Here is a 25,595-nt window from a genome sequence, read left to right as displayed (position 1 = left end):
TCAAGCTGTAATTTCGCTAGTGCTGACCCTTGCCAAATGCATAATATGAATGCATTCTGCCTAATCACCAACAAACTCCTCATTATATAACCCTTTCTCTCCTGTTCTTTTATCTGCTTCATCATGATTCACAGATAACCTAATTATCCATCCTTAAACGGCTTCTCACAGATGCACACTCATAATCAACACAATATCAGATCATCCACGTAAAGTACATACGACAAATGAAAGCTTAAGTATATTTAACTCCCTTGAAAGAGTTAAATATTATATTATAATAAAGCACGTGTTTAGGAAAAGAATCCCTTATGTTGCAGTTTTAAACAGTGCACAGATATTTCTTTGAAGGTTTAGGGGGCCAGTGCTAGGATCTTCATTAGTGCCCCTAAAATCAGACTTAGCATACGGTTATATATCTTAGCTCTGAAAGTTATGAAATAGTTTGCTTTCTACACATCTATATGAATGTAAGGGAATCAGAGATCACAGCTTAGTACACTATCAGAGCAGGTATTGAATACTGAATCCAGTTTAAATGTGAAATTCTTATCATTGGCCTTCTTGTGAACGAGAAAACAATCTTATCACTTGCTTACCTGAATCAGTACACTTATCTTGTATATGGCCTAACACATGACGTACCTTCACAATGGCACAGCTTTCTAGAAGGGACACCTTTGTGTTCCATACACTTCTGATGTTCTATCAGATTGTTGAACCCAAGCCTCTTCTTGGTCAACAAGACATAAGACGAGGTCTACCACAAATGCCTTACAAAGAAAACTTCTTGGCTAACTATACCGGAAAAAAAGCAGGATGTTGATGGAATTTCAGAGAGTAAAAAGTGATATATTAGTCTAGCTTTGAATTAAATTAATCACAATGAATTTTTTTAAGTTACTTTCTTTTCTATCAATATCTTATCATGATTCCGTGATCTTAAAGAGAACATAGGTGTGATTCCCTATTTACTTGTAATCATTCCTGTTTAATAATAGCCAAAGTTTTTTTTTTACATTTTATTATTTTTTTATTCTTATTTTTTTATTGAAATGTAGTCTATTTACAATGTTAGATTCAGGTGTACAGTGAAGTGATTCAGTAATATGTATACATAACATAAATGTATTTTTAATTTCTTTTCCATTCTGGGTCATTACAAGAAATTGAATACAGCCTAAGTGTTTATTAACTGCTAACTCAGTGCAAAGCACTAGGGCAAGCACTTTCCCTAACGTGTTTTATGTTGTCTATACAACAGTCCCACGAAGCAGGTGCCGTTTACTTTACAGATGAGAGAACTGGAGTTTAGAAATGTTTAGTAACTAAGATGGTGAATGTTAGAACCACTTTTGCTTGACTGCAAAGCAGGGCCTTTTTTTGTAGGCTGTTTTGTCACTGTGACAGTGTTTAAGGTCTTGGGGAAGCAGGAAGTACATTACAAGCTGGATTATTTTCATTCTCTGTGAAAGTCAACCGGAAATGTAACTCAATGTGAAAGTCCTTTATGGCATGAAGATTATTATTCAACTATATTACAGTTTTTTTTTAAATCTTACTTGATAATTTAAAAAAAAGTTCTCTTAGCAATAACATGGAGTTCTTAGCCTTCTTTAAAATCAAATTAGTCCATGAGGCAAGGACATATTTGCTTCATGGAAAGGGTTTATCGACCTTGCGATCCATTTCTGTGATTTTCCCACTCTGAGTTGCAGCCTTCAAGGAAGAAATTTTTCAATCATCATCATCCTCATTTGTAGCAATAGCGTTTTAAGCACATCTTATATGATATATTATCTGGTGGGTGCCAGAAACCTTAATTTTTTTATTTTTTATTTTTTACTTTTTGCAAACTGTCCATTTGACCGAGGCTGCTTTAGCATAGCTCACAAGTTTCAGAATTTAGGCCAAGGCCAGTATGCTTATATACCACAGTGTTCTCCTATGGAGGATGGATTTCTTCATGATTTATTTCTCTTTACTGTTCTTCACTCTTCTTATTGGTGTACTTCTTAACAATGGCACTTTATCATCGTCCGTCATTTTGAGGGGGCAGGGGACGGTCAAATTCCTTTGCTGTTGAAGTTCTAAAGTTTCATTGCGACAACCTCAATTCACTAAAGCTATTAAAGTAATTCTTGGATTCACTTTTTTTTTTTTGGTAATAAGACTTTGTACAAAACCAAAGCTCCCATTGAGGATAGCAAAAGAGGAAGATAGTCTTTGTAGCTCTTGTCATGTAGCTCAGAAAACTTGAATCTTGATCAGGTTTGTGGGTGCCAAGGGCAGGGGTTCTGCTGCTTGCACCTGCAGAGCCCGGAGTTTTGGATGAAGAACATTTAATTATCTTCATCCTGAAATGGCTGGATACACAATGAAAGGAAACAATCCCACTGAGTAAATGAAAAGAGAAGACTTCTTTTTTTATGAGCATCTAATCACACAGATGTTAAATATCCTTTCTTGACCCGTTCACTGCTGGCCTTACCCCACATCTGTCTAATAACATTCCTCTGACTGATTTTCTTACTGTGCAATTGCTTCAGCTCACATCCGTGCACATTTTGACACAAGGGCAGAATGCCTAAATTTCAGCAGTGCACATAAATCAGTCTGTTCTGAAGGATGCCAATGTGTTCATGAGTTTGAGGGGCCCAAGGAGTCACCTTCTTTGCTGCTTTAGTGTTATTGAAAGAAGTTATATCTGAGTAGAAAAAAAAAAAAAACTATCACCATGAAAAGAAAAACAGTTCAGAAAAAACACAAATGCATGTTTACACTCCCATTTCCACTAGAAACAGCTTAAACTGGCTGGGCCGGGACCAAAATTCACAGAGCAATGGAGTGTGATGATAAAAAGAAATGGGTTCTGGGCGCAACCACTGAGGTTTTACCATTTGATTGTGTTTTCTAGGAAGGACCCAATATGATTTCTTAAAACATGGAACATTTTAGTGGAAAATGAGTGTTCTGTACAACTGAACCAAGTATACTTAAAATTCACTGTTATTGCTCCAGTTGGAGATTTAATTAGTCATGATTGTTGTGAGGTATATATTTCTGGCAAACAAGAGATCATATCCTTATGATGCAAATCACTGAGGCCTTCTTATCACATAAAATTTATTAGTACAGTATGAGCACATAGAGCCACTGACGATTGCTGACCTGAAAAGTCATGTATCACGTAACATGGGATGTGGAGTAGACCTCAGACATCTACTAGTCCAACTGTCCGTCACACCCAGAATATACCCCAAGAAACATCAGGCTCACAAGAACCCCAGTATAAAATTTTTAGCATATCTGTGCTCTCATAAATTTGGAGAAAGCTCTGTGCCATAAGAGACTCACAAGGTGTACACAGACATCACAGTGTCTGTGATGTGCTCTAGAAAAGGAGCCTGTTGGGTTTAATCAGACATTTCAGTGGTCATGGAACTCTTTTATTATAAAGTAATAGGGTTCAGAATGGTGTAAACTTGAAATTTCACAAAAAAAAGTCTTGTCACTGCCAGTTAACTAAAATGAGTTGATTCAGGTCCAGTGTGACCAATGATCTATTTAATTAAATTTTCTCTAAATTCCTGCCTTTTCTGTGGACTGGCCAGTGATTTTTCTCATCATCCTAAAGATTATTACCACCGCCTCCTAGTCTGCCTGTTTCCTCTCCTGCCTCCCTCCATGCAGACCATGTTCCACACTGCGGTTAAAAAAAAAAAAAAACCCGTATAAAATGTTAATCAAACCATGTCGCTCCTCTTCTCAAAAGCACCAAAACCTCATCTTAGAATAAAATTCTAAGGCTTTTCCATAGGCTACCAGACCCTACAGAATCTGATCTCCAGCTGCCCACCCGACCTTCTTTTCTGGATTCTTCCTCTCACTTCTCTGCTCGAGCCACAATAACCACCTTGATGCCCCTCACACCTGTTCAGCATGTTTCTACCTCAGTGCTGTCAACTCAGGGCCTCTAATCTTTCTGTTTCCCCTTATTTTAATAATTTCCTACAGATAACCACATGATTCCTTTCCTCCTATCACTTAGTTTGCTGCTCAAATATTGCCTTATCAGTAAGGAGCTTTGTGACTGCAACATATGAAATAACACACCTTGCATTCCTTTTTCTTCTACCCTGATCAATTTCCATCTCAGTTCATATCACTCCCTTACTGTTTATTTATTCATTGCACACCCACACACAAACTCAAGAATATTAGCCCTAGGAGGCCAGGAATGTTGTTTTTTCATTAATGTGTGTTCCCCAATAAAAATACTTGTTGAGTTGATGAAGGAATGAAGACTAAGTGGATAAACCCTCTCTCTCCTGAACAATCATTTTCAAAAGAGGCAGAATAATACGCATGAGAGTCCATTCATGTCCCCAAGAAAAATCAATATAGCCTTCAAGTTCAAGTTTATAATTTGAGCCTCCAAATGAAATCTACTGAAGACGCTCCTCTCCACAATGATCACTCATAGCCCGTAGCCCTTTAATTCTCTAACACATAAAATGCTCTTAGGACTTTTTCTTATTTGCCATGTTAACTCCTGTTTCCTTTGTTATCTAGGCTTCCGTATGACTTTTTAGGTATCTCTCTGTTTTCAGTGCCCATCCCAGCAGCCCGTGAACCCCTAGACAACACGATCATGTCCCTTTAACGCGTGTGCTTACCTAGTGCTGAGCCGTATGCACACTGTCCTGCGTGAAAGCCTTTTAATGACAAATTAGAGTTTTATTTCGGTTCATTACGCCTGGGTTTTCAGGCGATGTTCCGGATTTCATGGTTTTGTTTGTAATGAGTCATGGCCCCCTTGACAAACAAGAGAGTAATTAAACTAACCAGGTGATCAGTAGAAGCTTGGGATAGATCTCCTGTTGCATGTGTTATTTCGTCTTCAGTAATAGTTGGGTACCGTAAAAGGTTATGGCCTCTTAGTGTGACAGGGAGAGAAAGGGAGATGAAAGCTTATGAGGACAAGCGTGAAAGTATCACCTTACCTATTCTTCTCACAAGCAAAACAGTGCCATAATAATTGACAGTAATTGGGGTTTTATTGATAGATGTCTTTAGTAAGTGTATAGATTCATAAGGGAAGGTGTGAGCCTTTGTTTAACAAAGTTAAAATTTATTAAATAATTCCTTATATTGAATTAGAAAGTGGGTGCATGCTTATATTGGTGTATATATATGAATGTGTATGTGTATTATAACATTTTTTCATCCAAACTTTTTTGCTACTTTTCATCATTTTTTAACCAAGTTATTACCAAGTACTTTAATAAAACTCTTTGCAAATTTTTCCAGAAATATAAATTGAACCTTTATCATTAAGAATAAAAATACCACAGAGAAAGAGGTACTATAATTTCAAAGTGAAGTGTCACCCTTAATAGAAAATGATTAATCTGCTAGAGTATTTTTAAAAGAAAAGGCAAGGTTTTGTTTTAAGAGTGTTTACAGTTTTCATTTCCGCCGCATATTGAAAAATCATTAAACTCTGTACTTTTTTAATCTCTTTCTAAGGAAACTTAAAATAAATCCAAAGTGCACACTTACTTAGGTCATTCGAATGAATTAGTACTTGCACGTTCCAGGTTTCTGTTGTGCTGAACTCTTTTCCATGGTGTTTGAAATAACGTACTATGTTAAAAAGACGGGTAGGAAAGAAAATATTTATGAAAAGAGGCATACATATAAAACAAGAAGTTAACATGGGAGAAAATCTAGATGATCTTGGGATTAATGATGATTTTTTAGATACAACACCAAAGGCACGATTCATGGAAGAAATAATCGACAAGCTGATCTTTGTTAAAGTTAGAAATTTTGGCTCCATGAAACACACTGTCAAGAAAATGAAAAGACAAGCCACAGACTGGGAGAGAATATTTGTGAAAGACATGTCTGATAAAGGATTGTTATCCAAAATATGAAAAGAACTCTTAAAACTCAATAAAAATAGTATAAACAATTCAGTTAAAAAAGTGGGCCAAAGACCTCACCAAAGAAGATAGACAGATCATATGCCAGTAAACATATGAACAGACCCTTCACATCATGTCCTCAGCAAAATCCAAATTAAAACAAGGAGATACCCTGCATATCTAGTAGAATGACCAAAATCTGGAACACAGACAGCTCCAAACATCGGTGAGGATATGGAGCAACAGGAACTCTTGCATTGCTGGTGGGAATGCAAAATGGTTCAGCCACTTTGGAAGATAAGTTGGCAGTTTCTTACAAAACTAAACATACTTTTCCCATACAATCCAGCAATTTCACTTCTTAGTATCTACCCAGAGGAGTTGAAAACTTATGTTCACACAAAAACCTGCACATGCATGTGCATAGCAGTTTTACATACAATTGTCAATTCTTGGAAGCAACCAAGAAGTTCTTCAGCAGGTTAATGGATAAATAAACTGTGGTACATACAGACAATGGAATACGATTCAGTGCTGAAAAGAAATGAGCTATCAAGCCATGAAAAGACATGGAGGACCCTTAAATGCATATTGCTAAGTGAAGGAAGCCAATCTGAAAAGGCTACATACTATATGATCTCAACTATATAACATTCTGTAAAAGGCAAAACTATGGAGAAAATTTAAAAATTCAGTGGCTACCAGGGATGGCAGAGTAGTAGAAATGAATAGGCAGATTTAGGAATAGGAGGATGGACTTCAAGGGCAGTGAAAATGCTTTGTTTGATATCATAATGATGGATATACATCGTTATGCTTTTGTCCAAACCCATAGAATGTACAGCACGAAGAGTGACCCTAATGTAAACTATGGACTTTAAGTGACAATAACTTATAAATGGCCTATAATGAAAAAGAATATGATAAGGAATATGTATATATATATGTGTATGTATAACTGAATCACTATGCTGTACACCAGAAATTAACACAACATTGTAACCTGACAATACTTCAACAAAAAGTAATAATTTAAACAAATCTATAAAAAAATACCCTGTTAAAAAAATGACACTTACATACAACTCATAATGTTTCCTTCGGAAGTCATCTACTTACAGTCTGACCCATCTCAATCAATGGGTATTTCTAAACTTCTATTTAAGCCAAATGAAGTCACTCTTGTTTTTTTAAACATCTGTCAAGAAATCCCGTTGGCTCCAGCTTCACAATAGACCCCGAAGCCAGTCACTCTGCACTACCCCCAGTGCCACCATCCTGGTCTGAGCTGCCAGCATCACTTGCCTTGCACACTGTGACAGCTTTCATCCTGGCCTCGCTAGGGTCTGTTCTCAACACAGCAGCCAGAGTGATGTGATACTTTTAAAGCAAAAATCGGATTACACCTCTCCTTGTTAGTGATTCACCATTTCATTCAGAGTAGAAGCCAAATCTTTAAAATGGCCCTCAGGCTCCTAGCTCATCTTCTGTCCTTTGGCTCCGTATATTATTCAGGGTTCTCCAGGGTAACAAAACCTACACACACACACACACACACATGCATACCTGTACACATACACATGTTCATGAGAGAGAATTCAATTATGAGGAAATGGCTCACTTCTTAGCAGGCTGAGATGTCCCACAAACTGCCGTACGCAAGCTGGAAACCTGCTTCAATCTGAGTGTGAAGGCCTGAGAACCCGGGAGCCAACTGTGTAAATCTCAATTTGAGAGCAGAAGACTTATAACTTAGCTCAACTGTCAGGCAGCGAAGGGCCAAATCCTCCCTCCCCCTTCCCTTCTATTCAGGCTTTCAGTGGACAGTATGACATGCACCTGCATAGGAAGGGCGACGTGCTACTGAGGCCGCTGAAAAAACGTTTGGCAAATATCCGGACGCTCTGTGACTCAAATCATGTTGACACAATTCACCCTCACACTCCGTCTCCTGCTACTCTCCCTTTCTCTTCGCTTCAGCCATGCTGATCTTGATATTTCTCAAATGAAGCAGGCTTGCTTCAGCCTCAGGGCCTTACGGCAAGCTCCTCCATCTGCCTGGAAGGCTCTTTCTCCAGATAGCTGCGTAACAAGCTCACCCATCACCATCATCTTGGCTAACATCTTACCTTCTCGATGAGTCCTACTCAGATCACCCTTCATAAAACTGCAACCCATTCCTTCCGCTAATTCCTCTTACCTTGCTGTTTTGTTTTTTTAACCATATTTCTTATCAATTTCTAGCATTTCACTTAAATTAGGTATTTATTTTATTTACTGCTTATAGTCTGTCTCCTTATCTCCCAACCTGTCTAGAATGTAAGTTTCATCATGTCAGGGAGTTTCACTGCTTGTGCCTTGAGAAAGACCTGGTATGTATCTATGGCTCTATAACTATTCGGTGACTAAAAGGAATGGCTATGCTATAATGAAGCTTATAAAGCATCATTTCATGCCAGGCACTGTGCTTTGATCTCTGAATATGCAAGGATGAATCAGATCATTACCCTGCCTTCGGGCAGTTGACAAGGAAGCCTGGCATACCCATAAATAATTACAATACAGGATAGAAAGTAGATTGTATGAGAGATTTAGATAAACTACTCAAAGAAGAGAAAGCTATTTCCAGCCAGAGCAACATGGAACAGTATGGAGATGGTGACACCTACATTGGAACTTGAATCTGTGGAAATGGGGGAAAATAACATTCCAGGTAGAAGAAACCACATTAAAAAAAATCTCTAGAATGTGCTACGGCATAGGGAGTAGGGAAAAACACAGAATACAGAAAGAGCTCGGACTTTGAGTCAACATGCCTCACATCAAATCCAAACTCTGTAGCTAAGCAGCTGTGCGACCTTAGACAAATTATTTAACCTCTCTGAGTTTCCGTTTTCATATCTGTAAAATTGGGATAATTCCATCTAGCTTAGAGTATTGCTGTGAGGAAGTCGTGAGCATAAAGCACCTAGCCCCAGGACTGGCTCCCGGTGATCACTCTGTAAATGAGAGCTATTATTGGAGTGTAGTTTGACTGGAGTACAGATGAAGTGTTCCCCTCAACAATGCCATTTTTTCCAATAGGAAGCAAGGCCAAAATGTATTGCATTTACTCTGCACTCCCAGGGAACATTCATCTATTGTCCAACTTGAAAAATGAAGCTGAAAATGACTAGTCTTGTATTAGAAGCATAAAACACTGAAAATGTGATACATTGGCCTAGCAGGCATAAGATTGCTTTGAATATAGAAGGAATAAAAATATGCGTGTGCTATATTTCTGTTGAAGATGATTTTGACTTATCCACCCGTTTCTCTCTTTCTTTGTTTCTTTTTCAGTTGCTCCTACAATTCAGGAAATTAAATCTGGCACGGTGGCCCCTGGACGCAGTGGATTGATAAGATGCGAAGGTGCAGGTGTGCCGCCTCCGGCCTTTGAATGGTACAAAGGAGAGAAGAAGTAAGGACTTTGTGATTATTACTCTGTTTCAAGCACTTTGTGCTAATGTGTTTGTGTTTCAGATACTTACTTTAGCAATTTCTTTAACTGGCTTGAATGATTCTCAGCAGCCTCCTCGCAGGGCTGGCAAACTGAAGAGGGCCACGTGGGAGGGATAAGTAGCTTATAAAAGCATCCAGAAGAAATGTCCACGCTGGTTTATAAGATCTCAGAAATGCCTGCAAATCCCCCATCACTGATACGTTTCATTTCTTCCCCTCCCTCCTGAACCACCACACCATCGCTCTTGCTGGCAACCATGTTTACTCGGGAAACCAGCCCTTAAAGGACTCGGGCACAGAGTCCAGGAGAGCACTCCAAAAGCAATCAGAGCTGCTGACTCTGCCTGGCTTCCTTGATAAACCTCAACCCTTTCACCTGCCTCACTCTCCCGCAAGACATTCTAACATTTTGTTTTACAGAACATTGCGTTTCCGGTATTCTGTCACTAAGGGGCTATAGAGGGATAAAATACACGTTTGAAGGACTAACCAAGGGGACTTTAGGGCTACTCTGACTTCAGTTCTGTGTGATTGTCCCCTTGAGGAGCTTCAGAAAGCCTTGGCAAGAGCTGTTGAACAAGAGAAGACAGGATTTGACTACTTTCTCTTTACTTTCAACCAGTGGGCTCGTTCCGACTTCTCCAGCTGCTCTTATCAAGTCATCAAAGAAGAGTGGGACCCCTGTGGGTTAAATGGGAGATGGAATGCAGAGGGGAGGATATTATCTGTAATACGTATTTTTTGCTTCAAAACTAGGGAGGGATGTGTTCAAGAAAAATGTTAGGTTGGACCGTATGAAATTGCCGTTTCGGTCAAAAAAAAAAAAAAGAAAAAAGAAAAAGAAGCTAAATGTTGATAATCCCATACTGTTCAACATGTACCTATGGGGTTTATTTACTTTTGCCATAGCTCATAACTGATTATAGCTAAATGTCCAAACAGAAAACAGGTGAAATCGTGTAAGAACTTAGATATTGACACAGTGGGTGAGAATGGGTGTGACATAAGCGGGTACTTTGTTTCTTAAATGGTAATAAAAGAGGATTTGTATTCTCCCCCTTCAACATCAGCCTTAACAATAGAAGAAACCCCCACAAGCACCTCATTTGTCTTGGATAACTCGTGGTGGTTTTACCTAAAATGTTTTACAGCTATTTTATATGCAACCTCTTACTACGGTTTGGGCTGTTTAATTTTTAATTCTTTTTACTAATTAATTAATGCTTTTACTTAATATAAATCTGCTTCTTTGTTGTTTCATGGAGGACCCCATATTTTTTTTTTAATCTAGATTTAGGTAGACTGGTCTGTGGTCACCCTTGTCCCACCCTACAAGATTGTGTATCTGGCAATATAACCTTTCTCAGCTTCTGATAATCCACGCTGGGCAGTTTTCCATTTGTGGTGATCCATATAGAAAAACTTCTAGGAGACTGGTTCTCAATCCTTTGAAAGTGATGAAACCCTTTGTTTGCATACAGTCTTATTTGGAAGCCCAACAAGTAATATCTATGGAAGCTGGGGTGAGTGGAGCCTCAGCACCATCTGCTCAGAGCCCTCCCTTCCGTTAGGATGTCCTTGCAGCCCTGCCAGCCCCCACCAACCCTGGTTCTCCACAAAGCACAGTTGAAAAAATGACTTAAATGATTTTACATATCTTTCAAAGTCACCTTTGAAACTGTATCAGGCCTTTTTTTTTTAAGCAAAGAGAATGATTCCTGGTAGCACAAGTGAGAGCTCCTTTGTTAAAGTCCATTTTGTTTCTAATATTTTGTGAATTGATGGCCTAAATTTTTTTTTTTTTTTTTTTTGCTATTTCTCTCGCTTTCCTGTTCCTAAATTCAGCAACCATTCTCAAAAAAGGCTACGATAATCCTCAGTCCACTTTCTTGGCCTATAGAAAATATAGCAAAGAGCCAATTTTTCTCCTACTGGGGAGATGGACTATAGCTTTTATTAGATTTTCAAAGGAGTTTAAAACTACTGCTGAAAAAGGTGGACTGATTCTCCCCAATCAGGGCCCCTCCCCAATACACTCACCCATATAAAGCGAATCTAGCAGCTGTGAGAATCAAATGCACTTGTCAAAGGCAAACATTTTCATTTCAGAGTGAAGTATACGTTTGTCATTTGTTAGGGTTGTGTTTGAGGAAATATCCAAATTCTCAAATACCACTAGAATATATAAATTCTTCTCAAAATTATAGAAAAGCAAGTTTGAGTATATGCAGGGAGTAAGAGAGAGAAATAGTCTGCTTGCTGAATAAATTGTTGCTACACACACTAAATGGATCTCCCATGCTACCTTTAGGGCCCAGGTCATTTACATACTTATCTCATCAAAATGAAAAACTGTCTATGTAATGAACACCTGATATTTAGCATTAACTGGTTTAATTTTCACAACAAACCTGTAAGATAGGTACTATTATTATTCTCATCTTTTGCTTGAGGGGAACCAAAGCACAGTGTTTTCAGGTAATTTGCACAAGTCCATAGTTAGTGACAGACCTGGGATTTGGGCCCAAGAAGTCTTGCACCTCTTCTTGCAGAGTCCAAGGATTTAACCCCTAGACTATGACACCTAGTATTGATCCTGGGACCTCAGAGTCTATCAAAAACAATATGAGATGCCAATGTTAAATGCCAAGGTAAAGACAATGCAGGTAATTTATAAGTTAGTAAAATTAAAGACTGCACACGTGGTGTAAACACTCACTTATAATTTCCCAAATTTATTAAGTCAAAAACACAGAAATAAGTGAGTCAAGGTGACCAGACAGAGAAGAAACAGATACAACATGTTTTCAAGTTGTTTTCTTGACCTCAAGGTCATTAGCAGAAGCACGAGGCTGTCAGAGGCTCTGTCAGAGTAGAGAAGAGATTTTGCAAGATCTGGAGAAGTTTTATTTCCTAGAAATCTTTTATACTCGGGGTTTACAAAAAATATTTAGAAATAATTTACTCTCTTTACTTCTACTTAAGGGAATTTTTATAAAAATTCATCTCTCTTAAATCAAGATCTTCAAAGTCAGCTTTTCATTCAAATACATATTAACAAACACAAACATAGAAGAAAAGAGGAAGTACCTGATCATCTCTCATCTCATCTCTAACCTTATAGTTCTTCCACATCCTGTAAAATCCACTTCTGTGTCCTGGGAATAATCTGCTTGCAAACATTAAAAAATAAAATAAAACAACAACAACAACAACAAAAAACCTGCACAATTAAGCACAATTTAAAGAAAATTAAAAAAAAAATACTGAGGATAAATCACTTTCCAAGGCTGTTAAATTCTTCTATCTCATGTATTCTTCAGACCTTTGTGAAGTATGATTTATTATCCTCAATTTACTGATGACAAAACTGAAACACAAGAGACTTCACCTGTCTAAGAGCACTCACTTAAAAGATGCTCTCAGGACACAGTTTAGATTTGTCAGCCTCTCAGCCCATATTCTTTCCCTTGTCTATATTGCCATTATTGGTTATTGATAACCAACCCAAATTTGGCAGTTTAAAACAGTAAGGATTTATTATCTCAAACAGTTTCTGTGGGGCAGGAATCCAGGAGCAGTTGAGTGGGATATGGCTCAGGGTCTCTCATCAGGGTCCCATCCAGGATCACCGAGTGCTGATCCTCTGAAGGCTTGACTAGGGCTGGAGGATCTGCTTCCAAGGCAGCTCACTCACGTGCCTGCAAGTTAGTGCCTGTGATTGGCAGACGGCCTCTGTTAATCACCATGTGGACCTCTTCATGACACAGTGGTTGACTTCCCGCAGAACTGGTGATCTAAGAGAACATGGTAGAAGCTGTTTATGACCTAGACTCAGGAGTCATAGTCTGTCATTTTTGCAATATATTATTGGTTACAAAGGACGACCCTATTCAATGATGGAGAGGCAACATGAGGACATTAAATATCAAGGGGTGAGGATTATCAGATGTTGTCCCCAAAGATGGCTCTCACATTGTCTCTCTCATGGATGATGTAATTATTTTTATATTAGAAATAATAGCCATTTGACCTTTAGTTTATTGCACTGTTCAGTTAAGCATCATGAGAATGACTAAAGTTATATACCTGTTATTAAAGTATTGTCCCTTGGTATAAAATGGTCATTTTTTAACACTGTGGTCTCTTGCAGCATAGTGCAGGGACAGTTCTAATAGACTAATGTTTACTTCATGTAAGTTTTTAAGTATTGGGAAAATAGGAGTTCAGAGTTCAATTATATAGAGGGCCAAAAATTTCAACTTTTTTCTTGATAATAGAGAAGACAGATAAGAGGAAATACGTTCCTTCTAAGCAGAGAAAGAACTCTTTCAGAACAGGCCAAGTACTGTAAAGCACATAATGTCTTTGATGACATGAAATTAAGTTCATCCATAGCTTCAGAACAGTGCATTCACTTAGGATTAGGAATAAAAACAAACTAAACTGTAATGGACTAACATTTAAATAGGTCTTGCAAAAACATAGGTTTTGTATCACTTCGCTGAGATGGCATTATAATCTTGTCTCAGATCAGAATTTTCTTATTCGCCTGCTTAGTTGAATTCCCTTTACATCGCCTCAAATCCAAGCTCGCAGCCTAGAAAGACATGCCTTTGGATTTTTCATGATGAATTTAGCAGCTGCAGTCTTTTAAAATAGTGCATATTTTATTCACGTTGCCAGTTTTCAGGCAAATGGCCAATTGTAGCAATGCTTTTTTGGAATTCTTTAATCACAACGGGTTTTTTTTTAAATTCTGTATTGTAATTTAAGATAGAGATACAAAAGTTACACACAAGGTAAATACAAATTATCTCCATGAATGAAAAACAAATATGTGATAAAACATTAAAATTATCAATATATCTGTTAAGCGAATGTGTTCCTAAAAATTGAATGTTTTATAGTTGACTGTGAAAACCTATAATATTTTGACCTTTTAAGCAATGAGTTTCAAATTTAGTCTATGCATTTTTAGGTCATTCTTTACAACAAATATTATGTCAGCATAACTCTTACCTCTGAATCCTATTAACTGTTCCATCTACACCTTTGCTTCACAGGAAATGTGATGAGCATTACCTTATTGCCTTGCTGTAAAGGATTTATTATCTATGTGTATAAAACATGCATGTGCATGTTACAAAATGTATAAAGGTACCATTGAGAGGATAGGAAAAAGCCTAAAATCAACCATGTAGCAAATGTCACGTTCACATTACACAGAAGTATGATGACCTTTTTCAATCAGGTTAGGTTTTCACTTTAGGTCATGATGATTTTTTATTCTTGGCTTTACCGAGGTGAGAGGAACTTGAGAAATCAGAATGAAGTGGAGTGACCTTTCCTCTCCTTTTTCCTAGTCTAGATTATTTACCACTGGGTCACCTAGACAGGCTGTAAATTTCATCTGAGTTGTTCACTTTGATGAAGGAACATTGGGAGGGTCTTGTCTTCGTCCCTTCTTTTATTTTCAAGGGAACCAGAAAAATGAGTTAAAATATTCTTCTGTGTCTTCAGTGATCCTTTTTCTTTGCTATTTTTCGTGTAATTTATGTGTGTCAAAGTTATGAATACATTACATTTGTATAGCACATTATGATTTTCAAGCATTTTTATGTATGCTAGTTTTGCAAAATGTGCACATTTTTATATTTCACTTCCATACTCTTTGAGCTTTGGGTGCTACATGAGAGAGAGAGAAAAAAAGAGAAAGAAAGAGATAAACGTGGTAGTAACAATTTAAAGGGCACGGCTCCTTACTCTACTCGATACATAAGTTTCAGAAAGACATGTAATGGAAGACATGCTCCTCGCTACTCCTTCAGTTGGTCTTCACTCCCATTTACCTCTGGTAGTGTGAGTATCTCTCCATTCTCAGTGAGCTCCTCAGGTTGAAGGTAGGTATGTAATATAACATGATTCTAAAACAAAAACAAACTATTTCATCCAGGGCTCAGCCATAGAGAATGATGTAACATAGTGGTCCGCAACATTTTTAGAACATTTATCACCATAAGTAAAATTCAAAACTTAGCAAAAACTACCAATATATGCATACTTGTATGTAAATTATGTGTATGCACTTCTGAACTAGTATTTTGCATAAATTAAATGACCTGCAACAGATACAATTTAAAAGATGAGATACAAATGCAATATAAATGGGCATTCTATTATTTTTTCCTCATACTCCAACAGATCACTTTGTACCCACCCTGAGGTCCTTACCCCCCATTTTGAAGACTCTTGTGAAGTATACTAGTCTCAAGCAAGGAAGTTTAGGGAATTTTCAAGGGCAGTTTTGATGACATGCAACTTTTACCTGATATGCTGACTTTGCAGTCTTACAACACATATTATTTAACTCGCTGTTTGCTATCTTGTGCATTCCTTGCAGAATTCTAACTAGATTACGCCTGATTTAAAACAAAACAAAACTGTCTCATAAAGGTGAAATGACTTGTTGAAGGGAAGTACAGAACGGGAAGTAAAATCTAATTTCAAGGAAAACTTGGGAGGTGATGGATATGTGTGGCCTTTATGTTGATGGTTTCACAGGTGTATACTGATTCTCAAACTCACTGAGTTGTATATATTAAATATGTACAGCTTTAGAGTTGAGGTACCAATTATACCTCAATAAAGTGATTTTTAAAAACAGAAACAAAGCAAACCCTGATTTCCTGACTGTGTCCAGCTATCCTTTTTCTAGATTTTACCACACAATTTTGATTATTCAGGAGAGACTAGAAATAAGGTAGTTCTGTCTTCTCCCCTCCCACCCGCACCTACCTCTCATCCTCTCATTGGCAAGACTATTCTTACAAGAGTTGGAAGTTACATATTTTGATTTAGCAGGAGACTGGAAATAACCTCATTACCATCCCATGTTAAAAGGTGCTCTTCCCTACTGACCTGAGATTCTACTTCTTTACATTGGGCACTTATCTGTGAGATAATTTGCAAAATTTGAAAAGGAAGCAAGTTCCTTCATTGAAAGAACTTGCATTTCTAATGTCATCTCATTATTATTTATTTGCTTGTTTATGATTTTATTAATTTCATTCTGATGATATTTCACTCCTTTTTATAACCAAAGTCTTATCAGTACAGCTCCATCACCCCCGGTCATGCAAGGCCAGGCTGATAAAGGGTAAATATGTGAAACAAATGGGAGCATTTCAACTACTGGGAGCTGGAAAGCACATGTCTGCATAAGACATAAATACATATTATTATATTTAAAACTTTGTGCCAAATAAAGTTGAAAGTGGGCCAAGGCCAGTTTGCATCCCTTGACGTAGAGTTTACAGTTTGTCATAAAAATCACCAAAATGAAATAAATACCAAGTAAGAATATCTTAAGGGGACCCTAAGTCAAGTTCTTGAGAGTGCACAGCAAGGGTCGATTCAACTCAAATCAGAGCATTAACAAATGCTTCAGGGGAAAAATTTTTGCACTGGACACCACATGATGAATAGTATTTCCAAACATTGCAAGGGGTTAAAAATAATCACAGGCCAGAAAAGAACCTAGTGAATTCATGTGAGCATTGTGTGGGCAGTTTTTTATTTATTTATGTATGTTTCATTTTTTTCTATCTCTCTGTATTTTTTTAATTGAGGTATAGTCAGTTGCATCAATTTCTGGCACACAGCATAATGTTTCAGTCAAACATACATATACATATATTCTTTTTCATATTCTTTTTCATTATAGTTTACTACAAGATGCTGAATATAGTTCCCTTTGCTATACAGAAGGAACTTGCTGTTCATCTAGTTTATATATAGAAGAGAGTATTAAATAAGGGTTTTTTATGCTTTGGGGTACAGGATGTGAAATCTGGTGTAACAGGAGGTAGGTTTAGAAAGGATCTTAAATGTCATGATAAGATGTTATCCGTGGACTTAATTCCATAGGTATTGAGAAGCTGTTGGAGGGCTTTTCAACAGTAGTAAAGCAGTCCACTCCTCATCTTCACAAAATGTTTCAGGAAGTAGTTGGGAGAAATGGATTAGAAATGTATAAAATATGGCTTAAACTAAGGTATTGGTTGTGCAGTTAAAAAGCAAGAGAGAGAAAAAATGTAGCATTTGTATATTTCAGTGTCTGATTAACTATAAGGAAGGGAGAATTTTGAAGGTAATTCCAGATTTTCTAGCTCAATAACAAGGGTGAATGCTGAAGTCATTAGCTGAGGCTGGGGACACAGGAAAGGGGATTTGGAAGAGACTGTGCTGCGTTTGGTTTGGGACATACTGAAATCGAAGTGTTAACACTGGATACACAGTCCACCAGCTAACAGCTGGATTTTGGTTGTGTTCTTAAAATTCATAGTGATATTTCCAAAATAAATGTCTGATTTAGTCACTTGTGCTTGAACCCTTCAGTGGTTCCTGGTTGTCCCTGGAATAAAGGCCTAACGCCACAGCGAGTCATGAAGCCTTCGTGTTCTCGCCCCTGTTTACCTCTCTTGGCTAGGAATCTTACCATTCTGCTGTCTCACAGTAGGGGCTATAGGCATCCTAAAGTATTTAATTCCTAAATTATGACCCGATCTCTGTCTTTCAAGCATCTTCAGGTATTGGCCACTTTCCTTGCAGGCCCCTCCCACACACTTCCCGAGCCTGGTTACCTTCGGCTGGCTGCCTTCCACTTTGCTCCCTATTCAGATGTCACTTTCTCTCAGAAAACTACCCTGGACCTTTTCTACTAGAAGCAGCAGCTCTCCAGAGGTACTCCCATATTCTCGCCTCAAAGCACTTTTTAAACTGTACTCAACTTTTTTACTTGTCCATTTCTCTTCCTAATCTATAGTCTACCCGGGAGTGAGGATTCTGCCCTGTTCACCACCATGTTCCCAGCATCTAACATGGTGTTTGGAATGCACTCTGTTGCAAGAATGAGTTGTGGCCTTTTAATAATGATAAAGTAGAGCCATTAGAATTTTGATACAGTTTCAAATTACTAAGAGAGTATTAGTAGAAATGCATCCTGTCACCTTAGACTGTGGGACACTGTAAACCCAACATGTGATTACAGAAAGGAAACTGGTTTCTGTTGCTCAAGTCTGACTTCCCACTATTTCTGCTTTGTGAGTGTGGTCCCTGCAAAGTGGTTGTGTTGGTATATCGTGGGATGAAATTTGACATTAAAATCAGGAGCACATGGATATTAGAAAAGAAGTTCAAACAGAGGGGAGAAGTCTAGCCAGAGGCCAGGTTGTCAGGGATACAAAACTCCCTGCAGTCAGGGGAGGACTGACGCCTGCAGTGTCGCCTTCGTTTATTTGAAGTAGGGTCAAAAGACGATCTTCTCCCCTTGCAAATCAAACCGTTGCAAGTCAGGCAGCCCAAAGGTCTCTAATCTAAAATTACTAATTTCATTAAAATTGATAAAGTAAACAAGACATACATTTTAAATAGCCTAATAAAGTCTAAAATCATTTAAATGTTCTAATATATTATAATAACATTAATATATTCAAATGTGTAACTAAAGATAGATACCCCTTGGGGCTAAGACAATGATACATGATATTCTTCAGTTTGTTCCTGGGGATAAATGATATATGTTTTTGAGCCTTAAGTACCAAGCAACACAGTAAACTGATAGGTTGCTATAGGAGCATGTTCACATAAATTTTCATTTCTCCGGTTTCTAGCAGTTCTTACTCCTCCCTCTCTTTTAAATTTTTTTTTAATCTACCCTGCACATCTGTGAAAAGCCTAGATGATGTTGATAATGTGCATGTAATTGATACGGAGTTTGGCACATCTTGAAATCATGATGCCATGATCTTTTCAGTCACTCTTCTAGATCTTTTCTCTAAAAATAATTTCCTGTTTGTACTCAACATTTAATATTTTGCTGCCACATGAGAGAAAATGTATCTGTTCTAAGAAACAGACCCTATCATTGAGCAGTAACACCTATCATATATCTAGTGCCTACTGCGTTTGATATGTATATATGCATAGATATTACATTTTATATGTTTGAAAAACAGTTTCCATCAACAGTTTGGAATTGGCTTCATTTTTCCCATTTCACAGATGAAAAAACCAAGCATTACAGAAATGTAAAAACGTAATTCATTCAGTCAAACATGCAATAATTACTTACTGTGTTAACTATCAAGTGCCCAGCACTATACAACATGCTTAGAATACAGTGAGTAACAAAACTAGCCAGGATCCTTGCTCGAATAGAGTTAGACTCTAATGGGGAATGTGGAAAGTAATCAAAAGTCACACAAATATGTGAAAACTTACAGCTGAGATGGTGTTTGTTACATATGATGATTTGACCAAGTCAGAGAGAACACAGTAACTCCACAGCATCACTAGAATTCAGACTTAGAGACAATTCTGGACTTAACTTTAAAATAGTGCATTAGCACCACTATTCTAGGTTTTACTTACTCTGTCATTCTTGATTATCTCTCGCGTATACCCTACGAGGAGAGATTTACCACCACCCAAATATTTAGTGGACCTAGGAGACGAAAAACAAACAATAACTGATGCTGAAGGTATATGTATGTGTTAAGGGAGGTAGTTTGAGGAGGGAGATGACAGCCTATTTCGTGCTTTTCCTCTTGGGACTCTGTGTGGTCTGAAAGGCTGACTCCACTGGAGGCTAAAGACAGCTGCTGTAAGAGGCTGCACTAAGTCCACGATAGACAGTCCAGAGGCCTCTAGTTCAGGGAAACCTCGAAACAGCTAGTTGAACTGGACTCTACATTTTGGTTTGACTTTCTTTCCCACTAGATTCACCTCATGGATGATTGGACCTGGCTTTCCTGGCCTGAATGCCACATGACACTTGGTTATTTAGCTCTGTTGGTTTTATTCCCTGGGTTAACTTGATTTCCTTGAACCACCCATGGTTTCTGACTTGTCTCTCCAAACTCAAATACAGTATCTTGGGTTTCTACCTGATGATTTGAATGTATCAATTGCTACTTTGGGAAGATACCAATAGTCAGAAGACCTGGATTGAACTTTGGTTCTACCACTTGCTTAATTAAAATAGAAATAGAAGTTAAACTTAATTTTTTCTCAACTTTTTTCCTCTCATCTGCAAAATGGGACTAATAATGCTTACCTCCTAGGATTGCTATGAAGAGTATCTGATACACTTTTGAAAATGCTTAAATGTTTTCTGAATGTCAGTTTCCCACATTCTTAACACTAAACTTTTTTGTACAATGTTGAAATGTTTTAATGTTAAAATACTTCAGTCATAAATGTGTTGAGAACAGCTCACATTTTCTACATACATCAAGCTTTCCTGCTCACACTTAAAAGACTAGAAATACAGCCATGAATTCAGAGCCAGAAATATATATAGCCTGGAACTTTATCGTTGAGGGAGACATTATAAGATGTGCTGTGTGCAGACCTGGATGCCATCTCAGTGTCATCTTCAGATGTAGCTAAGGTCCTTTAGATAGTAACTGTACCATATTTGGGGTTTTTTTCACCCCTTTGGTTTCTAAATCAGTGCTTCAAGCAAAGGAGGCATTTCATCATCCTTTGATGACGGACGAAAACTTCATTTCCGTTAAGACCATTTCAGAGTTCTTTATCACCCAGGACTTTTTCTAAAGCTCTTTTTTTGAGTTACAGCTTTAACTCATAAACCTGAAGTCCATTGTTGGAAGTAAAATCCTTTACTTTGTAAATATACCCCTTATGATATGAGAACTACTTACCCTCCCCCACCATCTTCCATCTTTCCTAAGCTGCCACCCAGAGATCAGTTAATAAGACTGTATTCATGTTATCCAGTGATATATGTTATATTATTATACTCTTTTGTAATTCTAGTCTGATAAAAGATCTGTTTTCATTTGAGAACACGTCTCCCACTCCTATTTAAAGTTATTTTAATATTTTAAATGTTGTCATCTGATACACTCACGTGCATTTCCTATACTAGCAATGAAGTTTTTCTCTGACCATTTGCACCTGAAAGTTTGTTTCTCTAGAAATATTTATGGTTACTCCTGATCTGGGGAGGCAGATAATGAACAGTAGTCTCAAAATATGAAGCGAGGCTGGATTTATATATAAAATGAATGAGGTCAGGTATAGCAGCTCCATTTATTTTTGCAATCTTAACAATCAGTGCCATTGGCTATGTGATTAGTTTTGCTGTCGTGCTGTTGCTGTGGGCTCTTCTGGCCATCCCAGATAGCTACTGTCTAACAGACGTTGTGATTGTGAAGTCTGTGGACATTTCATGAGGCAGAAGTGGAAGCACCGTAGTTATTAGCATGCTTTCTATGTGCTGCCTCTGACTGACACTTGAAAATACTAGGAACATTTCTAATTCCAAACTAGTTAGTTGGTCAGGCTGTGTCACTTATGAGTTGGCAGCATCTGCTGAAGAAACAAATGGCCTGCACCTCACAGATTTATGAGGCATTAGCAAAAGACAGAAGAAAGAAGAGAGAGGGCAGTGGTCCTTGGTATGTGTGTTAGTCCATTTGGGCTTCTGTAACAAAGTCCCTCAGACTGGGTGGCTTATAAACAAAGGAAATACGCCTCACAGTTCTGGAGGCTGAAAGTCCAAGGTCAGGGTGGCAGCATGATCTGGTGAGGGTCCCCTTCTGGGTCACAGACTCCTCATTGTATTCTCACCTGCAAAAGGAGCTGGGCATCTCTCTGGGGCCTCTTTCGTGAGGTACTGATCTCAACCATGAAGGTTTCACCTTCATGACTTTTAAGCCCCTCCCAAGGACCCCGCCCACTAACACCTTAGGGTGGGACTTAAGACTTCAACATATGAATTTGGGGAGGACACAGATCATAGTGGTATGGAACAAACTCCTATTGGTGGCAGAGGGTAGAGGACAGCAGTGTCCATGGTGATTGAAGAAGCTTACATACAATTCCACTGAATGGTAAAAATGCAGAAAATAAAAATAACCAAGCATTTCTGAGCAAGCACCATGTGCTGATCTCCTGCTGAGGAAAGGAATGTCATATTAAATTCCAAGCTCAACAGAATTCATTTCTCCCTTTTAGGGGGAAGGGGCTATAAGAAAACATCTCTCATTCTATAATCTAAGTCAGTAGAAGAACAATTCTCTTAGAACTTGAAAGCATTAACTATTTAGGAAAAGAGAGAGAAAGAACTCCAAAAATAGGCAATATTCTGGATTTCATTCTCTGGTTTTATTACAAGGTGGAATGCAAACTATTGCTTGAGTTGTCGCTTTCAGATTTCACGTCACTTATGCAAGGAAGTCTGGTTTCAAACAAGTCTGGGATGAAAATGAAAAACTCACTGGGGCCAGGGTCACCCTGTGAACAAGTTCTTGTGTGCATGCTTTAAACCTATCAAGGATTCTCTTTAACACAGAATAACAATTTAATTTGCCGACTCTATGTTTGATAAAAAAAAATGATTCTTTCTAGAAAATACAATTATTATCCAAACATGTTAAAATAAATCTGTTTCATGAAAAAGTGTCATCAGTTAAAGAGCTCTTCTATTATTTGTTTTTAGTCAAGGAGTGAAATTACATTAGGTTCATACCTGATGGGACTTTAGGCATGGTTCCATTGTTTTTATCTAGTAACTAAGGGTAGATGTATTCATCTGAAAAGGGTCACCACTGTGACTAAGATAGCCTCTGTTGTAAATACCTGTTTATATGTTTGATTCTTCTTAAATATCTCCAGAGATCATGCGTTGTCCAGCCTATTCCCTAATCACCTAGTATAGAACTCATCTTTGTGGTGATTAATGATCGTCTTCAGAATTGATGTAAATAGCTGAGAAAGCCTCCATCTACCACTGCCCCTAGGATCCCAGTAGGAACATCACAGAAATACACCCTCCAGAGATAGGCACCCCCTCAGAAGTCACTCTCCTTCGAGGCCAGCTTTGGAAAGGCTGTCCCAGTCATTACCAGGCGAAGATAGCTCTTACCTAGTGCTTCGAGGAGTCTGTACTTCTGAAGCTCCCAAATATAGAAGAAAGGCAGCCTTGTACTTTTCCAGTCATCTCAGAGAGGTAGCATCTTCTAGAGGGAAGAAAATCCCCCCAGGGAAGATGCTTGTCTTTTTTATTGGCCATAATCACCTGCCGGGCTGATGGGAGCAGCAGGAGTTTCTATTGCTAAAGTGCCACTAATGTCCCACTCTGGTAAGAGTGCACATCACACCGCTGGCCAGGGGCCAAAAATGGGCCAGCACATACAGAGCGTGGATGCACTGCATGATTTAGCAACATCTGGGGCTTTGCCTTCGGATACATTAAAGGGCAGAGAATTGGAACCCAGCTCAGAATGACAACCATAAGGAACATAAGCAGACAGTGCCACGAAGTGACTGAGTATACTCCCTTGAGATTTTTTCCCCAGAGTTTAGCCAAATGAAGACCCCTGACTGATTTTGTCTCAATTCTTTAGCAGCAAAATGAATCTGGCTTTTGGTAGATGGGGCACAGTAAAGACTAATCTAAGTCTGGGAAGTTGCTGAGCACTCTGGAGAATGTAGCCATGGCATACACATGGGCAAATTGATTTAAGCTACAGTGTAGTAGCTTGCAGGACAATGAAACTGTGAAGTTTTATACATAACATATACTAACTGGTTAAAAGAAGTTATTCATGTGATGCAGAAAAATAGGCAATAATAGCTATGGGATTTTAGCATAAGTACTGATAGGTTTGCAGTGTGAGACAAAGGAGTAAAAACTGTCATATCCTTGATATTCTGTGTCCTATTTTCTTGTGTCAGAGTTGGAGGTCATTAGGTTTATTGCTTAAATTCAAGTTTTTCAATATTTGTTCAACTCAAAGTTTTTGTTAATCTGATTAAATGTTGAGTTTTGGGGAAGCCAAATGCAGCTATTTTATGGAATATAAGTAATTCCCAGAGTAATCAAGCATGGTTGCTTATTTTAATCTGCATTTAACTACATTATATTATATCTAAATTCAGATGCAAGTCACGTAACATAATGCAAAGGAGTTCAACCTAAACTTCAGGGGAATGCCATGTATTAGCATCTTCATGATTAAAGAAATATTTAGTAGGAAGACTTGAATACATTAGAAAGGAAAAACTAACATGCCATTTGAGCTATGAACTTACATAGCCTGTATTGTAATCAGCACATCTTTTTCACAATAAATTCTGGGGTTAGTTAAGGAGAAGTTCTTACTTGGTTGGCATCTAATTATAGCAGAATTCATATTTAGAGAGAGTTTCCTGAAGGGGCCAATGAAAGGAGAGAGAGAAAAAGAGAGAGAGAGAGAGAGAGAGAGGAGCCACTTAAGGAGCAGGGGAGTAAGAGAGATAGGACATGGGTCAGCTCGAAATGAGGAAGGAAGTTCCTGGCTGTTAGAGATAAAAGGGAATGGTGACCATTGGGTAAAGATTCAAGAAAAGAGTGGAGCAGAAGTGAGCGTGGCAAGCACTGAAAGCGGTAAAGCTGTGCCCGCCTATTTGAGAGTCAGAGCAAATCTGGAGAGAGAATGTTTAGTAGCCAAGGTGGAATCGGGTAAAATTGAATCCTATATTGAAGCTCAGAGAGGTTAAAGGACTTCCCAGGCACATTTCTAATATGTAGCAAATATTCAACTTCAAATACTGTCTTCAATATTACACTGCACTGGTTTTCTAGGTTTAACAGCAGATCATCTGTCTGGGTTGTTCGTATGTAGTAGCAGTAAAGTGGTGTTGACCCTGGACTTAAAATCATCCTACTACATTGCAGGCTTAATTTTCATGAGAGTTATCCAATAATATCATCTGAAATGGCCTAGACATATTCTAGCCAAGTTCTTAGAAACCATTCTTTTGTGTTTTTTAGTGGAATTGTCTTATTTAATTCCCTTTACTTTTTCCTGACCTTAACAGTTAAGATACTATTGCTGTAGTGTTGTTTAATTTTCTAAAATACAAATCAGTGTATGAATAAGGACATGTGGATATCCAAGTTCAGTTTCTTATATAGCATAAATAATCCCACAGGACCAGTCTACAGCTGTCATACAACCTCTCTTCCCTGATACCTACTGCTGTAAGGAAATATATAATTGCACCATTATCACATTATATGCTAACACCAGCAGGGTCACGACTGTCTATGGTTGCCTTGACAACCCCATCTAAGATAAAAATGAA

General features: G+C 38.0%; 1 protein-coding gene across 5 annotated transcripts in view; it reads left to right on the top strand.

The window, feature by feature from the left end:
- NEGR1 (neuronal growth regulator 1) overlaps positions 1-25,595 on the top strand; it is a 779,356-nt gene that overhangs the window by 586,281 nt on the left and 167,480 nt on the right. For all 5 annotated transcript variants that reach the window (XM_032494567.1, XM_032494570.1, XM_032494569.1 and 2 more), the window contains exon 5: positions 9,273-9,393. In XM_032494567.1, coding sequence (XP_032350458.1) covers positions 9,273-9,393 — 121 coding nt within the window. The remainder of the gene's footprint in view (positions 1-9,272; positions 9,394-25,595) is intronic.

The sequence above is a fragment of the Camelus ferus genome, chromosome 13 (genome assembly GCF_009834535.1).
Source record: "Camelus ferus isolate YT-003-E chromosome 13, BCGSAC_Cfer_1.0, whole genome shotgun sequence".
NCBI classification, from domain to species: domain Eukaryota; kingdom Metazoa; phylum Chordata; class Mammalia; order Artiodactyla; family Camelidae; genus Camelus; species Camelus ferus.
Note: the sequence above shows the minus strand (reverse complement) of the source record. Positions and strands in the feature narration are given on the sequence as shown.